Source organism: Neodiprion fabricii, chromosome 5 (genome assembly GCF_021155785.1).
Source record: "Neodiprion fabricii isolate iyNeoFabr1 chromosome 5, iyNeoFabr1.1, whole genome shotgun sequence".
In the NCBI taxonomy this organism is placed as follows: Eukaryota; Metazoa; Arthropoda; class Insecta; order Hymenoptera; family Diprionidae; genus Neodiprion; species Neodiprion fabricii.
This window is the reverse complement of record NC_060243.1, coordinates 3,636,743-3,663,186: the sequence shown is the minus strand read 5'-3', so window position 1 is coordinate 3,663,186 and position 26,444 is coordinate 3,636,743. Positions and strand designations below refer to the sequence as shown.

General features: G+C 38.6%; 3 protein-coding genes and 1 long non-coding RNA gene across 14 annotated transcripts in view; 1 reads left to right on the top strand and 3 right to left on the bottom strand.

Annotated features, from left to right (window-relative positions):
- The window catches only part of LOC124183525 (proline hydroxylase buaE-like), a 22,285-nt gene extending 6,804 nt beyond the window's left edge, over positions 1-15,481 (bottom strand). Inside the window, exons 1-3 of one of the 4 annotated variants that reach the window (XM_046572150.1) lie at positions 14,711-15,481; positions 14,486-14,539; positions 10,956-11,106 (exon numbers count right to left, since the gene is read on the bottom strand). In XM_046572150.1, the coding sequence (XP_046428106.1) occupies positions 10,956-11,049 (94 nt within the window). In that variant the 5' untranslated portion in view covers positions 11,050-11,106; positions 14,486-14,539; positions 14,711-15,481. Of the gene's footprint in view, positions 1-1,697; positions 1,759-10,955; positions 11,107-11,400; positions 11,587-14,485; positions 14,540-14,710 lie in introns of those variants that run through there. The other 3 variants (XM_046572149.1, XM_046572151.1, XM_046572148.1) reach the window with 3 other exon arrangements.
- Positions 7,424-26,444, bottom strand: LOC124183527. 3 transcript variants are annotated; one of them, XR_006871000.1, is made up of 6 exons: positions 26,068-26,440; positions 23,614-23,938; positions 22,085-22,318; positions 21,498-21,733; positions 20,909-21,296; positions 7,424-7,434 (listed from the first exon to the last, which is right to left on the bottom strand). XR_006871000.1 is itself a non-coding variant. In XM_046572152.1 (5 exons), exons 1-5 carry the CDS (start codon positions 26,099-26,101, stop codon positions 21,070-21,072), a joined length of 1,056 nt encoding a protein of 351 aa, XP_046428108.1. In that variant the 5' UTR covers positions 26,102-26,440; the 3' UTR covers positions 20,696-21,069. The 3 variants fall into 3 exon arrangements, 2 of the variants coding, with proteins under 2 accessions (XP_046428108.1, XP_046428109.1); XM_046572152.1 differs by lacking the exon at positions 7,424-7,434 and having other exon boundaries at positions 20,696-21,296; XM_046572153.1 differs by lacking the exons at positions 7,424-7,434; positions 22,085-22,318 and having other exon boundaries at positions 20,696-21,296; positions 26,068-26,444.
- LOC124183524 lies at positions 15,615-19,944 on the bottom strand. Of its 6 annotated transcripts, XM_046572144.1 has the most exons (7): positions 19,279-19,944; positions 19,157-19,198; positions 18,691-19,037; positions 17,914-18,187; positions 17,508-17,780; positions 17,188-17,297; positions 15,615-16,839 (listed from the first exon to the last, which is right to left on the bottom strand). In XM_046572144.1, the coding sequence occupies exons 3-7, from the start codon at positions 18,981-18,983 to the stop codon at positions 16,542-16,544; spliced, it is 1,248 nt and encodes a 415-aa protein (XP_046428100.1). In that variant the 5' UTR covers positions 18,984-19,037; positions 19,157-19,198; positions 19,279-19,944; the 3' UTR covers positions 15,615-16,541. The 6 variants fall into 6 exon arrangements, with proteins under 6 accessions (XP_046428100.1, XP_046428098.1, XP_046428099.1 ...); XM_046572142.1 differs by having other exon boundaries at positions 18,691-19,067; positions 19,157-19,944; XM_046572143.1 differs by lacking the exon at positions 19,157-19,198 and having other exon boundaries at positions 18,691-19,067.
- Positions 17,939-20,451, top strand: LOC124183528. Its single transcript, XR_006871001.1, has 2 exons — positions 17,939-18,072; positions 19,940-20,451. It is a non-coding gene; the product is annotated as an uncharacterized LOC124183528 (long non-coding RNA).

The following is a 26,444-nucleotide window of genomic DNA, read 5'->3' as shown; positions in this document are numbered from 1 at the left end:
TATATACTGTGTTCGCGCGTTAAAAAGCGAAAAATACACGTACATACGTACGCATACTATATCGTTTTCCAATTAGCATCCGATTGTGATTAACGCGTCATATGCGCGTCGTATGATTATAAAAGCCACCGTGTATAATAATTCGTTTTTTATTATCACCTATGCAAATTAAAACCGCGAACTTCGCGATTATGAAGTTTATTTTTTTAATATTTTCCTTCCATTTTGTGGCCAAGAAAGCGACGTCGTCAAAACACGCTCAAGTATATTCGAATTCGAAGAATTTTTTGATCGCAAACATTTTGGCGAAAAAAAACGTTTAACGCTCCGAGTCAGTGGTAAGTAGGATTTTTATTAACCGTGTTATATCCGTTTTTTGTACAATTAGAAAACTTTTTTACGTATTTCTTTATGCTTTTTTTTTTTTGTTATTTAAACCGACTTGTTTTTATTGCTCATACTTTCTTTCTACAACAAACATCCAGCTCGCTCAGAATATTATTAGTTAATAATTTTTATATATTTCCATACGCGAATGATTAGCTTTTTAAATATTCATTAATTATATGTCATCAATAAAATATTTTTGCTCGTCTCGAAATAAATTGCGCGCGAAATCGAGAAGGTCTTCCAGCTTGAGAGGAACTCGTTTGTAATTATCATTATTATACATATTTGTCATCTCATATTCAATTAATTCATTATCGTCATTTCTTTTCCGCACAATACCAACGAATAATAACTTTTCTTTTAAATTTCATTTTGATACAGGATATAAGAAATAGAAGATAAATAAGAAAGTGATGAATAAAAACGGTATAAAAATCATCTCGAATCTTCTGGGCAATCGATTGACGTCAGAATTACTTGCAAATATTATTTACGCGCGTAACGTTTATAATCTTCGTAGAATTATCATACGAGAATCTAGTTTTACACCTACGAGTCGTTGAAAATGAAGCACAAAAAAAAAAATAAAAAAATTGCCGCGAAAGAAACTGTTTCGCAAAAATGAAAAAAAAAAAGAAGAAGAAATCAAGTCACATTTTCATTTATGTGTATATATATATATAATATCAATAATATTTGCGATACACGTCATGATTCGTTTGTCTTTTAATTATTATTTATATATATATATATATATATATATATATATATATAAATTTTCACTGCAGTAATTATATTTTCATTCCAAATCTTTTCAATCATATTCTGTTTACTCCGCGATATCGTCGCGAATTAAACGCACACACGTAGGTATATAATATTAATAATTTTCAAACGCGTTTCGTAACTCGACTATACGTGATAATAAATCCTATACGATTCTAATATATAACTTATACAACAAACACTTACGGGCCTATTTGTTATACGAACAGTTTCGCGTTCGCATCAGCGTCGTTTGAATTCTTGTTATCATTATTAGTTTTTCTCTAATTATGTGTTTATATTTAATTTACTTGTATATACATATATATTTATATACACACACTTTATAGATAATTTTTTACTCGAATGAGACAATTACGAATTAGACAATAGGCTCACACCAATACATATCCGTATGTATTGTACATAGATATGTACAGGAAACGCGATTATTATATATATATAATAATATATATAATAATCGCGTCTATATATATATATATATATAGACGCACACACACGTACATAACGTAGTTACATACCTATGACGATTGGCACGTATTGTACGTATATATATGCCGTTTTCATCGAACGTATGCCTAGGCGTATCTCGAAATAGCAAACATTGCACGAACCAACCAACCAACCAACCAACCAACCAAGCAGGAAGTCAAGAATTATAATAAGGCACATACAGCAGTGTAACGCAATTATGCAGGAAAAACTTTTGTCGTACTTATGTTTGTATATATACACATTGTTTTAATACCACCGATTATCTCTCTCTCTCTCTCTCTCTCTCTCTGTATTTGTACAAAAAAGAAAAGAAAAAACAAAAACCTAGTATTCTTCTTCTTGTAATAAATAAAAAAAATGAAATAAAAATAAATAAAAAGTAACGAACAACACAGTTTTCTCAGTAGTGTAAGTTTACAATGGGTATAATACATTGTACAATACAAGCGTAAAATATGACTTACCTATCTCAAAATCCTGCAATAGTGAAACGAGAAGAAATGGGAACGAAAGAAGCGAAAAAACTAGCCGCAACGATATATGTGTATTGGATCGAGGTGAAGAAAAGTAACGACACGTGTAATTTGTTACACGTTGTACGTATATTGATGCATGCATACGCATAATTACAATCGATTGTCCAAGTTGTAAGAAAAAAGAGAAAAGAAAGAAAGAAAGGAAGAATGTTCTGCGGCTCATCTTCGCGCGTCGCTATAATGTTTATGTATTTATATAAAACTGTATTCATTCTATTAGCCGACAATATTATGTTGCTACATTTTTTTTAAGCAATCTTTGCTATATCATCTTATTTTCTTATGTGTTACATATATATATGAAAAAACAACATAAAAAAAAAAATTTACGTTATAATGTAGTATTTTTCCATCCTTATATTATATGAATATCTGTGTGTGTGTGTTTGTATATATATATATATACGCACATAAATTACGTATAATCTACGTATTAATGGATGTCACATGTTTATATATCACCAACGTTATACATAGGTGTATAATAATATAATATACGTCACGTGTATGCGATATGCGAAACTTTTGTTGAATGAACAAATTTAGGTACGTTATACCTATATGTATAAACGCGCATGTAAATAATTTACTGCAGATATTTCCTGGCCGATTGTTATAATATATAATATATAATAATAATAATAGTAATAGTAATAATAAATATGTCGATCAGGCTTGATAATATTTTTTTCGGTTTTTCAACGATCCCAACAGAAAAAATAAAGAAAAAGAAAACACAAAAAGTTGAAAGATATGTTCATTTATATTTCCTCGGTTCAATTACGACATTATACGCGTGTGTGTTTATATATGTGTACACACAATTGCGGCATATTGTCGACTTTGTAAAACAAGCCGTGAGTCATATACATGCGGTGATGTATACTTTTCATTATATTTCATTTCCTTCTTTTCTTCTTATTCTCCTTCTTCCTCTTCTTCTACCCAGGAAAAAAAAGCTTTCGTCTCAATCCTTATACATACTGTTTCTTTCTTTCTTTCTTTCTTTCTTTCCTTCCTTCCTTATGTATTTCTTCTTTTCCTTTTTTTGCCTTTTGTCTCAACGAGAGAATGGAAAACGGAAACACTCCGCCTCGAAAAATTCCATACTATATATAATATATATATACGCATATAAAAAGGTTGCTTAGTTTCCCATACAAGTGTATTTACAATACGTATGTATGTAGATTCTACATAGTTTCGAAACGACGCAACTCGCCTGACGACAAAACGATCAAGGTGGCATATAGTCGACACGACTCCGTGCTTTTAACTGCCTCGGCGATAAACGATCGCGTTTGTATTGTACGTGTACGTACACTTGGGGAGAATGAATCTAAGACGGCTAATTTTTTACACTAGACAGTTACGTTGGCAACGCAGAGAAACCTACAGCGCCACAGTCGGCCGAGCGTGAAACAAACTCAATCTCGATAAACGTAACATAACCCATGACCGTCGAATCTAACCTTAGAATACCGTGGGGATAATGACGTGTTGGATTGGCACGTATTTTAAGGTTAGATTCGACGGTCATGGTTTATGTTACGTTTATTGAGATTGAGTTTGTTTCGCATTCGGCCGACTGTGGCGCTGCAGGTATCTCAAGTGTCGCCAACGTAACTGTCTAGTGTAAAAAATTAGCCGTTTCGGTGTCAGATTCATTGTCCCCAACTGTACGTGACTGTGAGGTTATACGGTGTGTGTATAACGTACATGTAGGTACGTTACACGTTGTACGTAGATTATCGTCGGCAATATTCAGCCACTGACGTCTGCACGAATTCTTACAGTTATAAGCGAATGTAAAAGAAACAGGGAAGGAAGAAAGAGAAACAGAAAAACGGATGGAGAAAGAGAGAAGGTAAACAAACAGAGTCTATATCTAACTAGGTGAACCTGAACGTGAAACAGGAAGTGCAGTATTCAAGCCATAATCGAGTGTCATTGGTATTCTATTTATACGCAGTAAAAATCGTTTTACATATCGGTAAAACAAAATTGGCCACGTGCAATTTCAATAATATACGAATATAGAAATAACGGTTAATTACAAGACTTGCGATTAAATTTATCCAAGTTAATTCAGCGTGAATGATTGTTAAAATCGATTTCTTCGTACTGGATTGAAAAAATCATGACTTATCGAGCAAGTGTACATCATAGAAATAGGGAAAGGATACAATCTTTCTGTTTTTCAACCTAGCTCCTAGAAAGAAAGAAAATACCTGTAAAGAGAGGAAGGAAAATCGGGAGTAAGCGATCCGCACAAAGGATAGAAAGGCTCAGCACACACTGTAGCGTAAAGGCCTTGATGCAGAATACAATGCGCAATGCTGCATCTTTGTCTGTAGCTTTATATGCATATAACATTCAGTATATATTTAACTCACACCGATATATTATAATGAATTTCATTCGAACCTTGCGAAACTTCGAGAACGACAGGAATTAACGGGAAATAATTTTTCTTTTTCGCGTCTTGATCATATTGAAGTTTGGCAATGTATGCAATCGTGACGATTCATGCCGAGGAAAAACCGTTATTCCGCCATTTTGGAATTGCCTGAAATTCGGTAAACCGTAATAAAACAAAGTACACTAAAATTCGAAATCTTACTTCCTGAAAAAACGTTGCAAGATTTAAAAAAAATAGTGATTTTATTTTCCCCCAAAGTTTCGTTACGACAACGTTACCAGCTTCAACCTCGTGCTTCTTTTAAAAACTTATTCCAAGTTTCGTCGTATGATAATTAAAATTCGCATACTTACACATGACTAATGTACAAACTTGTAACTGGGTATATTATAATATAAACGTAAATTGCGTACAACCGGCGTCCACGGTCATCCAGCTTTCGAAAATTCTCGTAACGGTTTTATGCGCATATTATATACATGTATACAAACAGATATGCGAATTCAGAGTCCAAGTAAGCGAAACCGGGCTTCGATTATAGGTCGTAAAATCGATTTGTATCCCTGTATAAAGCGTAGAGGAGAAAAAAGAAGTTTCGAAAATCGTTGCGTGTTTTAAATATGAAGAAAGTCTTTACGACGGAAAGATACATTTCATTTTCACAAAGAAAGAAAGAAAGCAAAAATAAAACGTACCTACATGTACATGTAGTACATCTATAATAGATCGAATATGTAATGTGCATAATGTACAAGTATACGTTAAATTACACGAAAAGACAAGAAATTCAATCAATCAATTAATCAATCAATCGACGATAAGGATATCTTAATTAAATTTTGTCCCCTATGCGGTAGAAAGAAAAAAAAAAAAAATAGAATTTAACGCATCAAATCGAATGAAAAATCTAATTTTTAACTTCTGTACCATTATGTATGCATACAGGTATATATGTGTATGTATATTTATACAATATGTACACAAGAGGAGGGAAAGTTGACGTCTAGACACACGACACAGCAGAACGGTGCAACATCAATGTCACGTCACGTTGCGTACAGTTTTAGTACATGAAAGCAGCACATATGATATACGTGTGGGGATGTGTCGTATGTACGTACGTATCATCATACATACACGATACGAGCAGCTGTTCAACTGTTAATTTAAAATCACCCGACGAACTAGCGTCATCTCATATAGCAGCATAATATGAAATTAACCGCCTCTTCTTGTAATTCAAAGTCATTCGTTCGTTCACTCGTCGCTTTATTCCATCGTGTTGTACGTAATCTAGATTCTCTTTTTATCGCATCGATAAATAACAGATAAAGATTGCTGGGAAAGGTTTTACACACAGAGACGTATAATAATAATCGGCAGTGAAAAGGGATGAGAGAAAAAAAAAAGAAGCCAAATAAATAAACATGTAAAAGAATAAATTCAATAACGGTGGAAGAAAAAATCGCTAGAAGAATAGACACAGAGTATATTAATTTTCGACTTTTCTTTCTTTTTTCTTCCATCAACGTTGAATACAGACTTTTTTTTATTCCACGTCGTTTCACTATTAATTTTCTTTCGTTCTTTTTTCTCCTACGTCCGCACTTCGGCGTTATTAACATTTTTTTCATATTCGGTTTTGCGTTGTTGTATTTTTAATTTTTTACAATTTATCACGAGGCAAGTAATTAAACGCCACACCGCTTATCGTTAGCCTTGATCAATCAGTCTCGCCAAATGTGTGCAAAGAGGAGAGCAAGAAAGCAAGAGAGCAAGAGAGAGAGAGAGAGAGAGAGACGGCAAAATTTCAACGGTCGTTCTCTCGCGGTTTAAAATCTTTCGGTTGCGAATACGTTACACTGCATATATTTATACATTACATATATACACGTTATATACGTTATTGTATATTATATATATGTATATATATACGTACGAGGAGCGTTCAAGAGGGGATAAACAGACATTCGTATCTATGAGCTGTGTGTATGCACATATATATATATATATACACATACACACACACACACACACACACACACACACACATGTATATAACGTACACTTGCAAAGTTTTTCGTTGTTAAAACAGGTTCGAAGTTACAATGTATCCGCGTGCAGAAGTTCGCCGATATAAAATATTCTCAATTTATCGCGATCCTTGTTAATCGTTATTACATACACTCAATATTTCAATACAAAGATCGATTCGATTAAACAGTAAGTAATTGAAGTATATGGAACAATATAGGATCAAGGATAAATCACTGAAGGATAATATTGAAAATTAAGAAAAAAAAAAAAAAAACAACGTTCCAAGATTCGAAAACTGCACGTGTATCACACAACTCTGCGATAATTATTACCAATGTATAAATGCTTTATAACTTTTGCCTACGGACGCACACGCACGCATGAAATTGCAGAAATTTCGTTGACTTGCGAGGTTTTATATAGCAAAACGAAATGAATAATCCGCAACCGCATGCCACTGAAATTATTGTACATGTACGTATATATAATATTCCTTTTATATTTTTATCAAATTTAAAATTTCATTGTTCGAACGTGTTTTTTTTTTTATACAATATAATATTTATGAAACACAAGATTCGGAATAAAAAAGTAGAAATAAATGACTAGAAATCGGTAGAATTTTCAGGTAAAAACAATAATTAAAATAAAATTAAACCGCCGTTCAAGAATTTACACAAACATAACATCATTTATTGGATATATGAGATTATATTTATACAGAGGTTGAAGGTTTGAAATTTTTCTATCTTATCGAAACAATTTTCCCTGTAATATGTGCATGAGTTGTTATTTATTTTTAGACACAACTCACGTATAATTGATTATACAGTATCAAAAAATTATCGTCTTCGTTCCTATTTTTAATTTTATTTGTTTCATTCAATTTTTCTAATTAAATTAATTCGAAACTACGCGTAATTATTATTCCCAGAATTGCACAGATTATATATATATATATATATATCTCTTCTTATTAGTCGCGCGTTAATATTACAGAATACAGATTATAATCTTTTGAAACAAAGGAGATAAGTGCTGAATATTCTTCAATGATAATACACAGGTACACATACACGTTATTGTTTCGGCATGAGAAGCAGCAGCGAGGTGGGGAAAAAATAAAAAATGAAACTGGCAATCAGGGCCCTACTGATTTTTTCTTACCGAGATAATTCCGGGCCTCTCGCTTTCTCATCGCATGTGTCTTAAGTATATTATACAGGTACATATAAGGTGGACACGTTTGATTGATGACCGAATTGAAAATCACGCAACGCCGTGTACTTCGATTATTATTTTACTTCTTAAACTTTATAATTGTATGTGAAAAAAAAAATAAATAATCGAAGCGGTAAATTGAAAATAAAATGATGAATTAAGAAGATTAAATTATTAACGAAGAGGAAAATATAATTAATGCAGTATATATACGTATAATAAATATCAAATACGTACGAATTATCAGTATTAGATTTTACATTTATGCCTGAAATTAGTGGGCGTGAATCTATCTGCACTTTTACGTATATGTAATAAGAACAAAAAAACCTTTTACGCATCATCCGATCGCTCGTGTTTATAATAATAGTTTCGTTATGCAAATAAATCAAATACACAATAAAAAGTGAATAATATACTAGATTGAAACAAATCCCGCGATATGAGAAGTTCAATAGACGCTTTGTGCTCACTACATTAACACGGAAGAGAGATCATAACCTCAAATTTTACGAGCTTTTGAGTGAGTTCCGAGAGCGTCCTGCATTCATCATGTACGAAGAAGGATAGAGGAACGGTAAACATGCATTATACGTACAGCCAAGAGGTTTCAAACAAGACAAAGAAAGAAAAAGAAGAAAGAAGGAAAGAGAGTGGTATAAAAAAGTTAGTGAATGGCGGAGTCGAGAGGCTGAATCCTCTGGAACATTGGCGTAGACCTCACGCAAAATAGCGTGAACAAAGTCCCTCCCACCTTATTCTTTTTCTTTTTTGCCCCTCTTCCTCTCTCTGCATGGATTCTGGAGAAAAGGGGGTCGAAGTTGAAATTACGAATTTTCTCGCGGCGAAGCTCAAAGTAAAGAAATCAAACTTTGAAGAAACATCAAAGTTACGAATGGTCCTTAAGCCGAGGCTCAAAGTTCATTTTGTTGTTTCTTCTAAGTTCGATTTCTTAACTCCAAATTTCCCCACCAACTAATCCGGAATTAGTCGCTTCCGGAAATTTTCAAATTCGGGACTTCAACTCCGCCCCGGAAAGAGTTATACAGGTATAACAACGCGAGAGAAAGGCAAAATAAACAGCGTGTTTCGTTTGACCCGAGTTGCATCGTTGCGAGTTGCAATCGCTGCAAGGCTGCACGAGATTTTCTCGATTGCTATTCGAGGCAGCGTGCTCCACGCGTCACCAACGCGGAAAGAAAACCGATTTGCACGTATGCAATGTGTGATGTTACGTGCATGCATGTGCGTATTTATGCGACAGGCATGCGTGATGCGGCGAGCTGACATCGCACGCGATATACAAAAGCTACCGCAAGGCAACCTCGATTCATGCATATATATTTTATACGATCAAATGTGTTAAATGTAAATGCAGAGAGGAAAAAGAGACGGAAACTCGGAACGTTCTAGCTAAAGAAAAGAGGGGTTATTAAGAGGGAAATCCATCATCTTCCGTCGCGCATTTCCGGTCTCCCAACACATATGTCTGGATATCTATATCTACTCGAGTAGGTGTAAGTAACGTAGCTCCGAGCGACAATGCGTGTGGGACACTATTTCTTCTTTTTCATCGTCATTTTTCTATCTATAATTCTAAATTCCGCGTGCAATTCCAAAGACGTTACATATCGTCGTCGTTCGGGACTAAAGGAGACTGACTCTGATCTAGAATTTAGATTCTTGATTTCTCTCTCTCTCTCTTTTCATCCTATAGACGAAGAACGTCCTCTTCCTTCGCTCTCCTGCTTCTTCGTCTTCCATCCATCTTTTCCTCCAACGACGATGCGAACTGCGTGAAGGAAGTGATCGTAAAAAGAAACGTACGGTCGGTTGGTCGGTTCGTTGGCCCAGCGCCCAGACGAGGCTAGACGGCCGTTACACATAAATACATTCGTACAAGAGAGGAGGAGAGACAGAGAGAAAGATAGAAAGAGTCGAGTGATACTTATAAAAGAATTACGAGAGTCTAGACGGGACTGAGTCGCGTGTATATACCTACGTAACGCGAAAAAAAAGAGATGCCACTTATCGTTAGACTTTTCAAATCTGCGTCCGTGCGTGAATGTCGTTTTCCGATATCCGTTAATTTATTTATTTATGGATTGAAATGCATCAGAGACAAACTACATTGACGCAAAATCTATCGTTTATCCGTTACAGCAGAAGTTTTATCAGCTGTTCACGTATATATATACAGCTTTTTCAAATCAACAATCTTCTATCGAGTGAAATCGAAACTCTCACAGTCTTTCTTCACGGGATTTAGATATCCGATATATCCACTCGACTGTTGGTGAGGGTGCAACGAAGATCCTTAAAGATAATCCAGAGTCCGAGTAGGTAACCGGTTGTTTTTCGAACAGAGAGAATCGGCAGCGGTGTTCATCGAGAAACTGACAAGAGACGAGGAAGAGGGGAGAACGATATAGGAACTACGCGGTAAGAGAGAAGAAAGGGGCAGTGATGAGATGAATGGGGTAAAGTAAAAAGGGAAAACGAGACCCAGAGACGGGCTCTGTCCCCGAAGGCAAAGCCCTGGAGTGTCACGCGTGTCATACATATGAGCGCGTTTCTCGTTGCTAAGCAACCAAAAAACATCAGCTACTAGCTGCCGCTGTCGCAACAACGATCGAAAAGGCGAAATTGTCAATGCTAATGGTCTACGGTGTTTCGTTTTATCGAAATACGAGTTGAACAAACGAACATCTTCGTTCGAACATCTCGGAGCGCGAAGTTGGCCGCATATCGTCCAGCGTGGCGAGTATAAACGATACTCTCCAGTGTTTTGTTTTATCGAAATACGAGTTGAACAAACGAGCATCGTCGTTCGAACATATCGGAGCGCGAAGTTGGCCGAATATCGTCTAGCGCGGCGGCTACAAACGATGAAACGGAAACTATTGTATAATTATAGGAACCCAGACACAACATACTCTCCCCGGTAGGGTGGATATAATAACCTGGAAAATCCCTTTCGTATGAATAAAATTGCACAAATGCTTTGAAAGAAGTGAAAGAGGGCGGACGGCGGTTAGTTAAATTGGCAAAAAGTGATGTCAACTCACCCATATGCTCGAGGTCTATAATCGGGATCTCGCATTTGCTCAGAAGGGTCTCGCAGCCCTTGTTAACAGCAGTCGGTGCCGAAGAGCAGCTCATCTTGTCGTCAAAAGTCTTCCTCTTCTTCGTCGTAAAAGGCCGTCAAAACGATCGCAGCTGTAATAATTTCGAACGTTGACAAATGAGCGACGTGCGCGCACGTTTTTTGTTTTCACGAACTTTGTTGATAAAATGAGGGGTAGAGGTAATGAAACACGGTGTCAATGCAGCGTGAATATCCAGTAAAATATCATAATAGGTATTAGCAGGAGTGGAAATAGTAGTGAAAATATCGACGGTAACTCAATCACTGAACAGCGTGTAATAAACTCCCTGTCGAAACTACTGCGGGGACCGACTCGAAGAAGCCTCTGTCAACCACCGCGAACGAAATCAAAAACAAACACATACACAGTACACACACCCACACACGTGCGCCCCACGAGTGATTTTTTTCAGGATCGGCCTGACCCTAGCGGTAGCCGTACGAGACAAGTTTATTGTGGGGCTGGTGGTGCGGCAGGTAGACGTGTACGTGGCTATGGACTGGTGGGCACATGCTATGCTGTCTGTGGGGCGGACGACTTGGAACTGAACTTACTCATACTCCTCATACTCACCGAACCAGCCGCGCGGAGTTAATCCCCCCCCTTCGCTGCCCCTCTCCCGCTTCCCCGCCGCCCCCTCGCCAAGCGGCGAGAAACGTGTTCAAAAACTCGAAAGCGACCTCGCTCGGCTCCAACCTCAAACGCATGCACAGCCAGTGGCGTAGGAGCGGAGAAAACCGAGGGACGCGTTGACCTCGCTCGTTTAAACGTATATATTGTGTACCCGTTTTTTTTTTCCTTGCAAACGAAAACCCGTTGCGAGACGTTTTCTTATCGCCTTTCTTTAAGAGTGGTTATTTCGCTTTTCCTGTACAGTAATTCGATATTTGTACGATATCGATCGAGGCGATGCATGAGATTGTACCGTCGAAATTAAGCAAATGGTTTTTTTTTGTTTTGTTTTGTCGTTCCTGAAAGTTTTATCGATACGTTACACACGGGATATTGTATAACATCGTTGGAATTTATTAACCTACGTATAATACACATGCTTGCCGATTTACCGAACGTAACATTACATCTTTATTACAGTATAATATACCGATTCGTAAAACTGAAACGATTCGATTTTCTTTTAACGACGCGAGGTATTTTAAAGCCTGTTAAATCTTTGAAGAAACACGAAATAGAATTAAAACATACGCATTCGGATCGATCAATTCCTATCGGTTAATTATGGAACCCGAGGAATATAATAGGCTGACTGATAAACGTTCGATTTTAAAGATGAGCAGTAAACTTTTATGGATTGTAGGATTTGTGTGTGTATATATGAACTGCAAAGAGAAGGCGTAAAATAAAAATAAAATGTATTTTAAAATCAGAAAAGTCAATCTTCCAAGAGATGTAAAACGCTGTCCGATTGTACACACATTATACGTACACGTACGCATACCGAAGGCAAGCGATATTACGAGAGTCGTTTTCTACGAACTATATTTTTTTTATCCTCATTCTCATTGGTTTGTTACAAGGAATAGCGCGCTGTAACAACTATATACATATATATGTCATTTAAGGTTGCTGTGTCTTCGGTTTACGTTTCATAAACCAAACGTGTGCATATTATGACTTTCAAACGTTTATTTCTTTACTTTTAACCGTGTTTATTTTTCCACACACTAATACGTCGACGAATCGATAAAATATTTTTAATTATCTCACCACATGACGTTCGTTAATCGTGTAGTTTCTACGACGTATTCTACGCGTTCGAAATTCAAATCAAGAATTCAAATTTCGAACATTATTAGCTACATGCATTAATAAAATTCTGACATTATTCTTATTATTCCGGTATTTTCTATTTTTCTCTTATATAATTTTCCTGGCAAATCCACTCCGGAGATTGAATAAACTATCAAATCACTAATTGCAATCTCGAGGCGTCGCAACGTCACGACTGTCGTCTGCATGCACCACGTCTCTTTCGGGTGATATTTAGAAGCGATGATATTTCCGTCTTCAGGAATTTTTCCACTCGCGTATAACGAGGAAAGTGTATCGTTTTACGGATGTGTTTGTCGGGTATAAAATAAAATCGAGTATCTGTGTAGTAATATATGAAAGGATCGGATTTCTCAATGACCTCTCTACCGCTTTACGTTATATGTATTCACCAAGCTGCTATTTGTATAAATGTCAAAAATATACGTTCAAGATCCATCATATACGTCGTTATAGGTGAATTTTTTGCTTTCAAAAATATACTATATACATACAACGCCTGAAGTGTGAAGAGTCCGGCATTCCAGTGAAAATGTCATTCCCAAAACGATCTTCATTGGATAGTATTGCAAGTATCGTGTAGAAAAAAAAATACTTACAGAAGCTCGACTAACCAGAGAATTTATATTCCAAACGATCTACTGATCGTTTATATAGAGATGTGTGTGTGTGTGTGTGTGTATTTTTTCATTTTCAATTTTATTATGAGAATTTAATTGCTCGCGACGTGATGGACTAGAGGGGAAATTATTCACCTAGCGGATCTTTTATACTCGTACTGCGTACGCACCGCGTAATAATAGAGTTGCATATAAGTAGAACCCGTGGTCGGCGACAAACCCGCAACAATGAGAACGATGTGCGGTGTGCAACTGCAGCGGCTTTGAAACGACCTGCAAAGACGAAAGCGTCGCCTTTTTACGAAACCTTCAATTCAAAGTTACAACGGTTCGACGATATATTCAATATTTTTTATAAATTTCAAGACAAACAGATATCTGCATGCGCAGATCTGCGATCGATGTCTATCACCGGGTTGTGAAACGAACTTTAGTTTCTCAAGACCATTTTTCGACATCCCCTTCGGACTAACCATCGATTTCCGAGTCTTTCGAGATGCTTCAGTACAAAATTGCTAATCGAGAATTGAAGTGGCACGGATGAACAGAAAAAAAAACAAAACGTGAAAATCCGGAACGATTTAAAGAAACACGCGTTGATAGACGTTCTATTTTCTAATTTCGCGCGCGATACTCTTGCTTCTTTATTTGTCCATCTTTTTTTGTTTGCTGTTTTCTTTTTTTTATTTCTCATATACTTCATAAATTCATGTACATACACCGCAGGTATGGTATATTTATAGTGGTGCTGCCTGTATTTATTTATCAATTCATTTCGTTAGGATATTGATGAAAAATGAATCAGCAACGATCGCGAAGAGTTATATTTAGGCGAGCAACATGACGCGATAAATGACGACCGACGATTTATTCATATTATAATATTTATTCCCACAGCTTTGCACCGCTGCAATAACTTTCGCACTGTAATACTCGACTCGTTGAAATTGATAAGAAAACGTCGTCTGAATTCCCCTCACATTTATTACTCAAGCTTCTTTTTCCTTTTGCTTAATACACAATATTATTATGTACACTTACATTATTATAGGTAGCCCAGGAATTATCTCACTGCCAATTTCTGCGCCCTGCACGCTGACAAACAGGAAAAATATAGATAAGATATGTTGGAAAAAATACAATTATTTCTAAGCAAAACAAAAAATATCTCTTGAAAAGAAAGAAATAAATAATTAAACTTGTCCGAATGAATAAATCAATGAAATAGCAACGTGCTTCAAGTTTATTTCTACATATTATACCAACCTCATCTAAGTTTTGTCAAAAGTTGTATAAAAGTATATTCCCTATATTCTCAAATTCGATAATACTTTGGGATTGTCCTTCTACGCCGATCACTGAACAAAGCCCACTGGGTTAAATTCAAGAGGAGACAAATTGTTGAGGATCGCGGTTCTGCAGTTCCTCCGGTCTCTGGATGTTTTCGCGTCTGGCAAGGAATCGAGTCACGTATAATACTGAGTCTCTGCATCTAGCACGTGAATGAATAGCCGAACCGATTTTCCCCCTCCAAGCAGTTCCCTCGCCGTGTTTATATCCAATTTAAACGCAGGTCAGCCAATCGTTAACAGTGCATATGTACAACATTATATAAGTTGATGAAATTTGTCACATTGTGAAGCTACAAGAGTATTCGTCCCGCCCACCAACGCTGTTCTCTTATACCTATATAGGTATCTACGAAGCCATTATCTCCTCGTTAGATCTTTGATGGTATAATTGATATTATTTTCTAATCAAAGAAGAATTCATCGTGCACATTACCCTGCCACCGACGTACGCAATTCTTATCGCAATTAAGGAGTTAGAAACCGAGACCAAGGATTTATAATTACTCGCGATTCGCGGGTCTTCCCTTACCGCAAAATCCCCGACGATAACGATCGTTCCGAATTATATTCCGCCTCAACGGCGTCTTTGTACGTATGTACCTTATACAGATTAATTTGTAGAAAAATAAGGCAATATTATATATATTCAGAGACGGATAAATAAAGATATAAATACGATCGGATTACAGACTCCAGGTTCCATTTCAGGGTTGAAATTGCAGTTTTTCAATATCGAAATAGGCCTCAGCCCTTAATTTTTCAACAAATACGCAAAGATTTCCGAATCAGATAACGTGTTCATACTCGATATATGTGTATATACTATACATGTACGCTTTATAGATAAAATACGTGTAGATACACAGAATAACATCGATCAGCGGTTGTAGACGCCTCCATATAGATCGTTATTTATCAACAGTTACGAGTTAAAATTAATTAAAAACACATTCACACCGAACGGTGTGCTGAAGACACGGTAGATAATTGACCGACGCCATTATCAGCAGCTTCGTGCAGCGCGGTGTATGTATAAGTGAAAAGTATCGAAAAAGCGATTGATCAAGCCTTTTACGATATTATTGCGTTGTGCCAGAGGTATAGAGGTGTCCTTGCATCGGGCGCACGCAATCTCGTGCCGCAGACTAGCAGGATATAGGTATAAATAATTATAAATCTCGATGCATCGGCGCTGCGGGAAGCGGAGAACTCACTGCAGTTTATCAGCTTCTCTCTTAATTCATGCCGCGTACGACGGCTGTCGAAGAAAACGGAGCATGGCTGATATTCTATCGCCCACGCAGCCCTTTAATCTCGTAGCTCGTTCTTCATACCGAATTTATCTACCTCGGTGGATTAATTTATCGGTATTGAATCCGTGGCTGCGGCGAGGCCGCAGAATCAGGTTTCCGCCCCCTGTGATCCACACTGCAGTCCTTCACTTCTTCTCATACATCTATTGATTTTTTTCTTCTCTCACGATCTCATATGGCAATATGCGTGTGCACATAATAAATAACGTACCTACATATCCATCGGAAACCGGTTATATATAGGCATATATCTGGCTTGCAAATTCTCGTAAATTCACGTACGCGAGATTCGACTGGAGAATGAGATCAAAGGAGCAAGTATTATAACGCCGGTGAAATTCGTTGCATGATCTCTCGATCTTGGATCTGTTCGCGCATCCCTGACGTAGATCAAATTGGTATCGCGATCAAGACGGCTCGAATTAAGTGACGTCAACTCGGTCGGACGGTGCGTTTTTGGCTGCATCGTTTTTTCGGCACTCGATGCTCGGTGTGAAGACTCGGCCGAATTCTCGCGGCCCCGCAGCCGCCGTTGCACCGCGTCCTGGCCGATGTCTTCTTCGCCGAACTCGTCTTCGACTTTCCCGAGGACGGAGGCGGCGACGGTGACGAGCTACTGCAGGAGCCGGAACTCCGGCTGGAGATCGTACTCAGCTTCCCGTTTCTTTTTCTGTTCTTTGCTGCCGACGAGTTTGCACGATCGCTACAAGGCGAGGTGTTGCCGGTGGAGCTTAAATTAAAGAAAGGCATTCAATAGGACCAATATGTCGAGTGTCTCTTAGAGTAGGTACAATTGTTAGTAAACAGGCTGCAGGGCTTCTAGACCACCAAAATTTTCCCAAGTCTCTAAATCGACCCACTCCGCACATTTCAAATTTACCACTTTACCCCCGCTTCCACTTGTCGAGTACTTTTGCGCATTCCGCCTGCACACATTTAAAATTTCCGCCGCTTGCGCATGCGTCGTAGATCGATTTGGGGACTGAGAAAGTTCTTTTGTGGTCTAGAAGCCCTGTGCAGTATAGTTGAAACTCGAACAGGACCACGAAGCGAAACAATTAACGAAACATTAATCTACCTCACGTACGATGTACTGGATTGATGATCAAGCAGCGGGCACACAGACGGACATTTTTCCGTGCATTCGCAGAGGGATGGACAATCCGATCGAAAAGGTCTCTTGGCGATCTGCGGAGAATCGGAGTTATAACGATGGGGGTTCAATTTAACAACGTGAACACTGTTTTACTGGTACCGTGTGATTAATCGATTAATCGGCGGTTTCGATTCATATACCGATTAACCGCAAGTTCGATTAATTGATTAATGCAAAACTTTCGAATGATCGATTAGTTGCAGAGCACCAGTTTTTAAACTTCCAAACTTGTAACGGCCTACTTTTAGCACGAGGATGGCTAGAAGAATCTGCGTGAGGACGAGGAAGGCGGAAACGCAGTAGGCGAGTGCGGCACTGCGGAAAACCAGACGGCTCAGGACTTCGGCGCAACCTTTGTCGTTTATGGTATCTGCGTTCATGGTAAAATCCATGTGAAAACAGGGCCTCATCGATCGGAGCCTGCAGCAGCTGAACGGCACCGCCATGGACCGGAGATCCTCGTCAGAAATCCTCCGCTGACTCGACATCTCGTCCCGCGATGCATAGTCCGCTTTCTGTTGACAGTGGTAGAGAAGGTTGCAGTTATAGTATACTAAGTATAAGACACGACATAGGACGGCTCACACTCGTTCTCGTGTAAAAAGGCAAGAAACCGGATATGCTGACAGAACACGGGCAAATTCTCACCTGCCAATCGAACGCGATCCAGTCGCTGTAGCCGGCGTGACCACAGCACTGCAAGGTGAACTGGAGCTGGTCGATGGTGGTTTTGTGCGACGATTCCTCCGCGTAGAGCATCATCGAGGCGTTGAAAACACCGGCAATATCCTCCCGCCGTATGTTGAGGTAAGCGCCGAAAGTCGCGATAACGGCGGCATTCATCAGGGCGCAGAAGAGAACCGCGATTGATAGGCACTTCAGGAGCCCTTTGAGACACCGGTAGCGAGGATCCCGTCGTCGCCTGTTATATCGATAAAGTTTAACGAACGGTTGGTGTTGAAAAGGACCCCGCAGAATCTTTGTGGAAATTGGCTGGATTTACAGTATGTTACTGATTTTTGGGACTTGTATCCATGAGAACTTTTAATCGGGAGGATATGTACTATAACATACTGGGAGCCAATTTCCATAAAGATTCTGCGGGGCCCTTTGTCAGGAACAGGTTGAAAACTATGCCGTTGGGGAAAAATTGCGATTTGTTATCGGTGCACAGTGAGCGAGATAGATAAATAGTACAAAGCCTGCGCTCGAGTGTTTTACGCTTCTAGGAAGTCGGGGAAAAGGAAACGAGTCATCCAGCTCAAACACACGCGTTTCACGTGCAGAGCGGCTGATGTGGTACGCATGAATGTTGATGCTGATTGCGATTCAGTCACCGCAAGACTCACAACGCTACTGAGAATCTTTGAATTTCCCACTGTGCCCGGAGATAACGTTTGTTAACTCGATAGTGTTTGTCTTTACTTCTGGATTGCGAAGACTGTGGCGAAGGCTGCCGGCCCGCCTAGACAGGCGGACACTACCGTCAGGATCAGGGGTACCAACCCTCCAGCGAATCGGATCACGTTCCACTCGGCAAATATCCCCACGGCAAGAAGGAAGAGACGTTTCCCTTCCAAGATACCGAGTCCAACGGCTATCGCGTGTCCGGTTTCGACTTCCCACCCGCTCTCGCAGCTCGCTGCAGCTTCTCGAGGCTTTTCAACGGGTTTTAATCTCTTCGATAAACCGTTGCACAGGCACGCGATACCACCCATCCGTCATTTGTCGTCTCGAATTTGATCGTCAGCCGCGGCTGAAAGTCTTCCTAGCTGTTGTGGCACCAATGGATTTTTTAATAACTGCAGGAAATATTAAAGCGAATTAAATCCACTTGATAAGGGATTGTAAACGTGAAAATTTGATCAAAATCGAAAGTTAAATTCCATACTTTTTTATTCTGTGCAGAACACTTCGGATAGAGGTTGAAATGCTGCGTAGTTAGAATTAATATCGGTTTTGCGTCGACATGCATAACTGCCGAATAATAACACATATGCATTATATACATACCGAGGCTGTAATTGCGCACAGCGATTAAACGAGCGAACGATCGAAAACGTTACATCGTTACAAGTTACGTAATTGTTTCTGCTGCAGTATACTGTGCAACGGTATTGTTACCAATGGTTATTACCTTGCGGCGCGCACAGATGTGTACAAGTATAATGTACATATTGTATACATACGTATGGCTGCGTCACTTTATGCGTAATTACATTTTTCCTATACGGGGTTATATACATCACATGAATTATACCGAGACGAAACACGATACCCGATGCATTCAGTGCAGGTAAATATTTACTCCGCTACTTTATAGCTCGTCAAGTCACGAGGATAACGAGTGAGCTCGGTAATTACAATATATCATTTTGCCGCATGTATGTGGTATCAATTAATTAAAAAATATATCATGTTTAACAAGAGCGAAAAATCAAGTAATAATGAAAAATAATTATAATGCAGAGCTATGACATTATAAACATACGCAGAGTTGGGTATTGAATATACATATATATATATATTTTTTTTTTGACATAAATTTTAACCCAAATAATATTACTCTTACCGCTATCCATCGCACTATGCAGCTGCAATAGACTGAGATTTATCACTCAACTGTGATAACAGCGCAAGGATCGATCAAATTTAATCTTGATATCTGTTTTAGACACCTATAGAAATGTGAGAATGAAAGAATAAAAACGTCAGCTCGTCAACGCGGATGTCACGATCTGTCATAAACGATTTTGCTTTGTTTCTATGAATACGGAGGGATCATCGCCTCTGGATTAGCGAATTTTGTTTTTTATTTTCAAACACACCGCCAGATCTGTTTGGCTAGCTGCGTATGAAACGTCGGCGAGATTGAGAAGCAAGACGCGTCATCGCCTCGATAGGTCTTTAAAGAACACCTGTTTCGGCGCCGGATATCAGATTAGATCTTTGTTACTGTCATGTGTACAGTGCTACGTCCAGAATCGCCGATAAAAATAAAACTCGAATGAGCTACACACGTTTGTATAATTGTATTTCTGCAATGATCTAACGTATAGCTATACGGTAACTTGTGTTTATCCAAGTTCCGAATTGAGTCTCATACTTATTGTTAAGGAGAATAGTCGACTTATTATTGTAGAGAAAAAGATCCCGTACAAAAAAAAAAATACAAAAATAGAAAAACACATAGGCGAAGCTCCAGGATTAACTCAAAATACGGGCTTCGTTCGAACGATTTTTGCATGTATAAAACTGTATTACAGTGCTATAATAAACCTTGTTTTCCGTAGGCTAAATATCTAAGTATACATAGGTATAAGGTACATACGAGCACACATTTATACAACTAAAAATTAATTGTTTCGAGTATTATTAATAAAATTGCAGGTACGCAGATTGCTTTTGTTTCCGTTACGTTTCGTTTTACTTTTTCCAACGTCCCGACTGTGGTGAATTTTTTTTTTTTTCCGTCAATACTGTGCACTATATGTTATGACTCTGCCAAATTTTGCAAATTTCGGGACGCAGAAGCAGGAAAAAATCCCTGAGATCATGTTCAAAGAAATCATCTAGGAAATTTTCTGTTTCCCTGCGACAGCCTCTGCAATTTCTAAAATAAGTATTTTATATAAAACTTAACAAATTTCCAGACGTAGGATTGTCTCATTTTGAAGCTGTAAACTTGAGCTTCGTCACGCACCTGATTTCGGACGCAAATTCATGTATATATACAGTATATATATAGATTTCCAAAAGAAAAGGAATTTCTACCAGGTACTTCTTATACTACGGTTAACTTTGTCAATCGATTTGCATTTTATAAATATTGACTTGAGATCGCTGCTTCCCGAATACAAGGTAGGCAAGAAACGGCCAATGCTCGGTAAGAAATATCGAAAGTCTCATCTGTGCGTTAAAAAATCCTCGAAATATCGGCGACCACCATAAAGACGTTTGCAATAGGTTTTTGTGCACCCAGGTTTGAAAGCCAAGCAAGGATTTGCTGTAAGACGACATTGATGAAGTATCTGAAACGTAAAAAAAAAAATAACATTATTTACCTCGCTACAATCCTATAAATATAAAATAAACACAAGTGTAACATAGTTCAAATGACGCAATATTCAAGGTTTCCGTACAACTCGATCAACTGCCGACAATTTCCTCAGCAGCGTAAGAGCGTAAAAGAAAAAAATAAGTAGAAAACTTTTTGAGGCAACTGGACTCACCCACTTCAAGGGAATGATTGTTGTTAGAAGTGGCGGACATAGCGAGCCGATAAGTAATGGCGGTAAAAGCGTCGGGATCAATCTGCGGGCTTATCGGCCAAACTCCCTCAAGAAGAATTTGTCGCATTTTCTCAAACTCTGGTCTCTTCGCTGCGAGACAGGGCAGAAATACTTCGTCGAGAATCCGAGCGCAGAGAGCCTTCGTCTCTTCCACCGATCCCGTGCAGATATTGAACCTTTAATAAGAGGGAAAATCGATTATCTGTTGAATATTTTTGATAGATATATGTTATTGAAATTGACGTAGTATAGTATACTGATATTATTACATGTTTTCGTCTGTTCTTAATTTCACGTTTATTTCTATTTTGCACGATATTATAATCTCATTACTGTGGCTCCATTTACTTCGTTTGCGAGTAGAAATCAACGAACAACTTATATCTAACTTGTTTTCTAAATAAAAACAAAAAAATTAACGTATATCTAACTTGTCTTCTAAGCTTAAACTGCTTATATACTTATATAAATTTTTTTCTTAAGCCTTCCCGGGGATACGGATTGGATAATTGAACTGAATTGAATACCTCTCCTCTATCCCCAGCATGCTTCCAATGACTCGCCAGAGGTGGATAAGCCCCTCGAGGTCTTTCCGAGACACCGCGACGCCGAGTTCGTCGCCACATAGGATAGTGAATCCGATGAACCCGAACTGAGTCACGGCCATATCAAACTGGGAAATCCGATTTATACCCGCTTCGGATGCTCGCTTGGAAGCAACGCAGTGTTTCCTCCTCACGTTTTTCAAGGAGGCGAAGAACCTGCCGACGAATAAGAAAAAACTCAAATTACGATCGTCATAAATTACGTACGGGTAGGGGTAAAGAGAACTAGAATCGTCGATTGATAGAAGGAACTCTGGCAAAAATCTGATTCATAAAAATTTTAAATTTGAAAAGTCTAACTATAGAAAATTGTAAAAATAGCAAGTCAAGGTACAGATTGACAAAATATAAAAAGGTCAAAACATAGAACGGCAAAATCGAGAATCTGTATACGATTCTATGTTCTGACCTTTTTATTCTTTTACTTCTTCACACTTCGACTTTCAATTTTTTTAAATTGTACAAATTAAGTTTGCGCTTCGTTAAAAATTCGATATTGTGGTCCTGAAATTGTTTGATCTTTCTACATTTTTACCCCACCCCCGGTAGAAAGGGAGCAGAGGATCTCGACCCTTTGGCAAAAGGCAGTGAACTCGGTGTTACGGGGTATTGGATTCTTCGTTTTGCGTCTGGAATTCTGTCGCTGTGGCTACAGCCCGTGGCTATATTTAGAAGCAGCTCAAAAATTCGTGGAATTGAAAATGGAAGAAATCCGATGATACGGATAGAGTTACGAAGCAGTTGGGAATAAGCCGGGCGACCAGTCGTGAGGCTGCAGCATTCACGTATGTGTCCTGATTACTTGCGAGTCTGACCTTATTTGGACGGGTTAAACCCACCGCAGCCTCTCCTGCTCGATTATCCGTGATGTCGTTATACTGGAAACTTCATCTCGATCTACGCGGATCAAGCATTAATGTATGCAAGTATTTGTACGTATTCTTTTCTCAAACGATTACGAAACTCGGAAATTCGTAAACCATGTTTCAAAAACGCAGGACGTCGAAAATCGTTTGTACATGAGAAATCGAAAAAAAATTCAGGTAAAATATACGTTGAAATATTTTGAAGAAAATTTCTTTTTACATATCAAGTATTCATCGCACTTTCTCCGACAAAATTACAAAACAAAATTCAAATAATGTTTCGGGGGAAAAATAAACGCGCCCAATTCAAACTGGATTCAGCACAATGAATATGGGTAATAGTGCGGGATTCGTTTACAGATGGCGCTAGTTTACGGGGCAATCACTGTGAATCCCCAATTACCGTACGCCTGCAAGTAGGCAAACAGCGTTGCCAACAACGTTCTCGTCTCACGGAGGCTCAGGTATTTTTAATTTCAGGATCCTCCCACACCATGAACCCAAAAAAACTGAATTATAGAACAATGAAAGGAAGACTGAAAGTGTTTTAGAAATCTGAACATTGAAAATCTCTTCTGCACTTACTCCTTTTGCTTTTCCGGTTCCCGTTCGTACCATATGAAAGTGTGAAGAATCGTTGAAACATATCGACGAAAGGCTGTGCACGGTGTTCCGCTCTGTTTCGTGAATATGAGAATATCGAGGATGGACGGTACGGCTAGAAGCGATAGAAGACCGGCAAGTTTTGCGACCATCATCGTGAACACGTTGTTGTAAAAGACAGTCTGGCCCACCCGGAATTTATCCGCATCGTAGTAGGCGGGTAGATCCATTTCCGGTAATTCAGAGTCAGCCATTGTCTTCGATCCGACTTCAACCAGCAACCGGAAACGCTCCTCGACTACCTTTTCTGCAATATTAAAAAAAATTTCATGAAAATGAACATCTGCGGACTCGGTAACTTGGAAAAAAAATAAAAACCAAAATTAGGAATTGGTTTTCGCTCGGTGTTTCGAAATTTCAACAAGTTTCGATACCAAACGAGTTCTTAACGATATTAACCGATAAAACTGGATTCTTCCCAAAAGAAAGAAAAACAGTTGACCCTGTGTCTGAATGAGAGTCTGAAATGTGATAACCGAAAAAAGAGAAGAATATAGTTATAATCGGCTAAACATCGATTCTTGAAATGTGGAAAGAACAGAGATTTTACGACATATTTTGCGTGACAAAAATATTCGCGTACGGCTTGAACGTGAATTTTTGTTACCTTCACAGGTGAAGGAGCATATTAACATACACGGAGAGCAAAAGTCATGTGTCAACAGCGTTCTGTTTCCAAATAAATCAATTTGACATTCACGGAGTCGCGTCGAGTCCGCGAACGTGGGTTATGCCGATCGTATAATGCGCCGATCCGTGCGATTTCCTTGGAGAACGTAGCACAATTTTGACTAATTTGTATTCAGAGTTTGTAAAAGACGGTACATCTGTACCGATTGCTAGCGGCATGTTGAATCGTACGTACATAGTTTCTATGATGTGCTCAACGATCGATCTTATCCGATCGCTGACATCTGTTTAAATATGCAAATCAGCCGGATCCGATCGATTCATTGATCAACACAAATTTCGCGAACCGCCATTCGTGGATTAATTTCAAATGATCGAGTTTCAATGATTCTTAATCGAAGAGTAATGGAAGTATAACACAGTTAAAACGAGTATCGGTGAAAAAATTCTTTATCCTCAGGCATATCTTCAGTTACGTTCTGAATGGTCGCATAAATAATTACAGTTGGTTTTTAATACCAAGTAGAAACAATTGAACCTATGAGGGTTTTTACTCAAGAGAGAGAAAAGGCACATACAACAGGCGTTGGACATGTGAGCCAAGGTCTGTTGTAAATGATTGGCAAGTTACGGAATGCACTTCTACAGAAACGCGTGTGTAACGTGTAAACGTGTAACAACACAAATTGGCGGTAACATGCAATGTATACGTATCAAGGTATCCAGCGTGCTAATCACTTCCAAGTTCGAATTACAGCACATCGACAATCGCGCCGAATTATACGAATTCAAGAAGTCTCGATTTCGAATTTAATAACGTCCCGTTAAATAATTTATGTAACGTTTATATACAATTCGGTCCAAGAATCGGTCGTAGACGTAAAAGAATTTTGTCGCAAAATATAAATTTCTCATCCAAACTGCGTTTCCATCCATTTTTCACGTGTTCATAATATTTGTCCGCGCTCAAAGTGAAAGAGTGTCAATCGTCGGAGATCGAGGATCAAGCTTCACGCTTCTTGCACAATTCTTACGAAATACTTCAATCGCCGACATTCTTCGCCTAGCCGTAAAACACAATATTGTTGCTTGTAATTCTCGCCTGTTTTCAGTGAAAACTTGTATACCAATGCACGAGTTTTTCTCTGAAGTTCGAATGATTTTTGTCAAATCTGGAAAACGAGGATTCAGCCAGATGAACTCGGACAACGACGGAAATTTCGTATAAAATAATGTACTGTGAGAGAAATTTTTAGTTCCGGTTACCGCTCGGTCTTTAACTTTTTTCATTTATTACCACAATCGAAAAATATAGTTCTAGGTAGAAAATGAAAATTAGTTTTCTAGCCGTTACCGGAAAGTCTAGTATCCGTTAATATTCTTTCTCATTACGATCACTGTTGCCAGATTTTCTTCCTCGTTTGACTAAAAAAGTAGATTAAACCTCAGAAACTGATTTTGCGTCGCAATTACCAAAAAAGGAACGACGATAGCGTAAAATGGTTAGGCCTACCTCGTTTTTCGTAATACCAACGATATTCAAACAGTTTTTTTTTTTTTAACGATACCTGTTTTACTCAATTTTTCCAATTACGACAGAAATGACGCAATGGGCGTTTATAGATTTTCAGGCTCTTATCGACGCTGTGATCGAACAAATGAGAGTTTGATGGCTACACCGACTGCCGACAAATATGCTATACATACACTGACCGAGCGCGTTACACATCGACTACACCGACTGACCTGTATTCTCGGGGTCCTGTTTCTCCCTGAACATGGCGATGTTGGCGTTCTAAAGATTCCTCTTCTTTGCAACTTCTGCCGAGCCCAAAATTGCGAAAGGTTTTAAAACCATCTGAAGACTGCCTCGGAATCAGTCTTCCACGATCGTTAATACCGTTTTCAATATCGAATGTAGAGACGATCGTATTGCACGCGGATAGACGGACGACCGAATCACCGAAAACTACGCCGAAACGTCGAATGAAATGCCGGATCACGCGAATGTCCGCGTTTTCGACGTGACAACGGTCAGTTTAAGTCGAACGAGAGAGCTGCTTCTGGTGCTGTTGAGGCTGCCCATCGACTTCACACAACGGTAACCCCGGCTAGGTACCGTC

Coding starts and splice junctions, on each gene's coding strand:
- LOC124183524 (XM_046572142.1), bottom strand. CDS start 18,983: ATGGGTGGTATCGCGTGCCTGTGCAACGGTTTATCGAAGAGATTAAAA. Junction 18,188..18,690: donor ACAGTCTTCGCAATCCAGAA/GTAAAGACAAAC, acceptor TCGATATAACAG/GCGACGACGGGATCCTCGCT. Junction 17,298..17,507: donor TAGCCATCCTCGTGCTAAAA/GTAGGCCGTTAC, acceptor GATTCTCCGCAG/ATCGCCAAGAGACCTTTTCG.
- LOC124183527 (XM_046572152.1), bottom strand. CDS start 26,101: ATGTTCAGGGAGAAACAGGACCCCGAGAATACAG. Junction 21,734..22,084: donor ATGCTGGGGATAGAGGAGAG/GTATTCAATTCA, acceptor CTCTTATTAAAG/GTTCAATATCTGCACGGGAT. Junction 21,297..21,497: donor CAATCATTCCCTTGAAGTGG/GTGAGTCCAGTT, acceptor TTTACGTTTCAG/ATACTTCATCAATGTCGTCT.